We start from the raw sequence: 3,477 nt of genomic DNA, 5'->3' as shown, positions 1-3,477 counted from the left end.
GCAGGAATAATTATGGCTGAGGGCTCAGGTGGGGATTACTCCCCACCCCACAGAAGGCAGAGCACATAGCTCTGCTGAGAAAGGAAAGAGACTGAAAAATCAAACTGGGATCGGCCAGAGCAGGACAAAGATGATGAGGGGGTTGCTATTAAGTAGTCCCTGAAATAAGATGGTAAAGACAAGCATGAGAAAGTATTCAGTCTTCTAGTGGGCAATTGAGTAAAACCTTCGTCTTTTTAAGCATACCCACTTGATGTGACAGTTCTCAGATTACAGTCCTTGAGGTTTACAGTCAGGGATTACCTGCCAATTAGTTTCCTTACAGGAGAGATTTCCCATTGCACCAAGAATCTACATGGTCTGCGTTAGAGAAGCCACAACACTGATCATGAAGAGGAAGGATCACTGTTGCTATAGAGAGGCAAGTGTTATTTCGCTGCTCTCATGGAAAATGTTGGTCTGAAGACAGCATACTGTTATGATGTAGCCCTGGCATCCAGGGCTGCAGGAAAGCCCACAAAATCATTCCTTGGGATTAACCATTGCAATATCAGAGAAAGGTACATCAAGAAGGCAAAATTCACAATTAAAATTAAGCTATAAACACCACCTTGAAAATATGGGGCCAAATTACAACCCTCTAACAAGGAATAGCCTGTGCCTGTCCTGCTGACACCATCTACCTGCCTCACGGACAACATAGAGCCACCCCCGCAGCAAGGTATGGTTCAGTTTGAGTGGGAATTTCTGGAGCCCTGAGGAAACACCACTACAGAAGCTAAGCAGCAGCATCAATTTCAAAGTCTCTGTGTAGGAGGAGTAATTTTTAAGTAGCACAATTAGACTAATTTAGTTCTGCTTAGGTTTTAATTTGCATTTTAAGGATTTGATTACCCACCAGTAAGAAGAGAGACTGATTCTCTCACGTATTTGATGACAGTATGTGACACAATCTCCACTCTCAGGTTTACAAATAAAAAAAATATGTAAATTAAATGTCTTATTCCATATCATTGCTATTAACAGCAGGTAACTAACAATGATGATTGCTATACTAATAATAATGTCATCTCTAACCAATGGTTCCATTCTTAGAAAATTTATTTCATAACTACCTGCTGTACCATTCCAAATTCTAACTGTGACCAAGAGACATAATCCATTTTTAATTGAGATCCAGTTACCCTTTTTTCATTAAATCAAAAGTTTAAGCTGCAAGCACGACTGCTGTGGCTCAGAACAGAGCTTATATAAAAAATATCCACAGGAGTTTCTGAATAAGGGGGGGGTTTGCCCATAGGCTTTTTGTATCATATTATGTTGCTGTCTATATAGTTCTATTAAAACATACATTGTATAAATCAAATAATAGAAAGTAAAATATTGTTAGAAGATTATGTAAATTTCCCTTTTGTCTACTCACTCTGTTTTTGGAACTTCTTTTCTAAGCCAGTAGAAATCAGATTGGGCTGCATATTTGCGAGTTTGCAACACGTTACCAAAATAGTCACTTTCTGTAAACTTCAGCTGTATAGATAAAGCACAGACATTTTTAAGCATGTCCAAGGAAACAAAAGCTGACATAAAACAATCAGAACTTTAATCTCAAACAAGAAAATAACCTATTTTTTTAGCCATTATTAAAACACGCAAAATTTTCACACTTAGGAGGAATAAATATTTTGTGAGCTTAGTTAAAAAAAGAGTGACTGAACGGATCTACACAAGGGACTGGAACACCAGAAAAGCTCTTCCCTATGCAGAGAGGAGCTGAGGAAATCAGAAGTATCCAACAACAAATTGTAGACTGCACGTTCCTATGGCGATTATTAAGACAGCCTCTTTTCCAGAAGGAAATAGGTCTACTTTTATTTTTTAAAGTGCATTTTAAAACCACTTTCAAAAATGTAGCAAAGCCCCTTTTTTCAGTTTGATTTGCATTTTATTACAAATACTTCGTACTCTGTGCCCTCCAGGGGTTCTGCCACTGCTTTCTTATTCTCACATTAAATGTTTACATACAGTTTCATGCTTCCATAAGCCTCCAAATCTAATAGCAAGCCCAACACCCACACAGCTAACCATGCAAGGAAAATTGATGTTAATAGTTTATAAATCCAGCTGATATCCCTGTCACCAGTTTCAAGCAATCCTGAGACTTGTGAGGAAGTTGCACTTCAGATGTAAACTATGGTTTTGCAACTGTGATTAACAAGTTTTTTTTGCTAGAAATTACCACTTATCTGGGCTAATAAATCCATATGCTGAGTGATAAAGTTGGTCACATCCTTTGTCTCATTACACTGTCTTCACAGCACCATCTTGCCCTACTCGTTCCAGAAACCATGACTAGGCTGCTAGAAGTTGGTCCTTCAAAGTTTTCTCAATAAATTATGCCTCTCTTTAGTCTTCTTTCACGTTCTCTGGCAAAGATGACTATCACTCTTGTATTTTACCAGTTCAGGATTGAATTTGTGAGTCTACTTTGCCTGTCACTTTCAGTAATAAAATCCATCACAGGCACGCTATGTTTACCTCTTTGGAAAACAGTAAAATATATTATTCTCCATCATCTGCCTTTCTGCCTTAGTTAAGCTGAGCAGATACTGGATCAGGAAGGAGTTCCCCCAAAGTAGCCTTGTCCAGCAGCCAGCACAGTAGGGATATACATTTGCTAAGACCATTAGGCAACACTACAAACAATAATAAATAAAATTCATAGCCTGAAGAAGTGGGGAGAGCCTATACAGGGCATCATAAATTGTGATATTCTGAGGAAAAATGCATTAATATTTTTGAAGACTGTCACTTTGAGGAGAAATACTTTTGTTTTGTTTCTTTTTTATAACTAAATACAAAATGTATGCCAACGCAAGTTTAACCTTTAAAATGCTCAATAGCAGGAAGGTACTTGGCACCCAGGCACATTTTACTCCCAGCAGGCTTCATGGTCATCTCGCTTAGACACACCAGCATTGACAATTTAGACATAAGAACTAGCATACTTAATTCAATGTCTAAAAATAACCAGGCAAGCAGAACTCCAGATGCGTGCCAAACAAAAGAAGAGCTTTGATTTTAGACAGCAGCAAAACAGAGCAAGGAATGGCTGCAGTATGTAAAAGAAGAGAGCTGCAAGTCTGACACTTACTGTTTTGATGTCTTCATTAATATACGTGTCATTCATTATAAACTGAGGGTAACCCACTTTTGCCATAACTGCTTTTGCCTTTGAAAAAGAAAAAAAATATGTTGGCAAATATATAATAATTTCTCAGCATATTGGGGTTTTTCCCAGCATTTTTTCCCCCACTTTGCACTATTATGCCTCCCTGAAGGCATCCTAATTTAACTTCAAACCAACTTGCCTACAAGGTAAACTTGGTGCTGCAAATGAGCTTTGCAACACAATGTGGAAGGTCCAGGTTCTGCTGGTAGATTATCACAGTGGATCTGTTGTCACTTGCAGAACTTTTG

At 38.2% G+C, this 3,477-nt stretch overlaps 1 protein-coding gene across 1 annotated transcript in view; it reads right to left on the bottom strand.

The window, feature by feature from the left end:
* The window catches only part of LOC104466590 (metalloendopeptidase homolog PEX-like), a gene marked incomplete at its 5' end in the record, with an annotated part of 35,282 nt that extends 32,053 nt beyond the window's left edge, over positions 1 to 3,229 (bottom strand). The window contains 2 exons of the mRNA XM_010080068.1: positions 1,424 to 1,527; positions 3,152 to 3,229. Coding sequence (XP_010078370.1) covers positions 1,424 to 1,527; positions 3,152 to 3,229 — 182 coding nt within the window. The remainder of the gene's footprint in view (positions 1 to 1,423; positions 1,528 to 3,151) is intronic.
* Positions 3,230 to 3,477: the final 248 nt, after the last annotated feature.

Source organism: Pterocles gutturalis, unplaced genomic scaffold (assembly GCF_000699245.1).
Source record: "Pterocles gutturalis isolate BGI_N339 unplaced genomic scaffold, ASM69924v1 scaffold50199, whole genome shotgun sequence".
NCBI classification, from domain to species: Eukaryota; Metazoa; Chordata; class Aves; order Pterocliformes; family Pteroclidae; genus Pterocles; species Pterocles gutturalis.
This window is presented reverse-complemented; position numbering and strand designations above follow the sequence as displayed.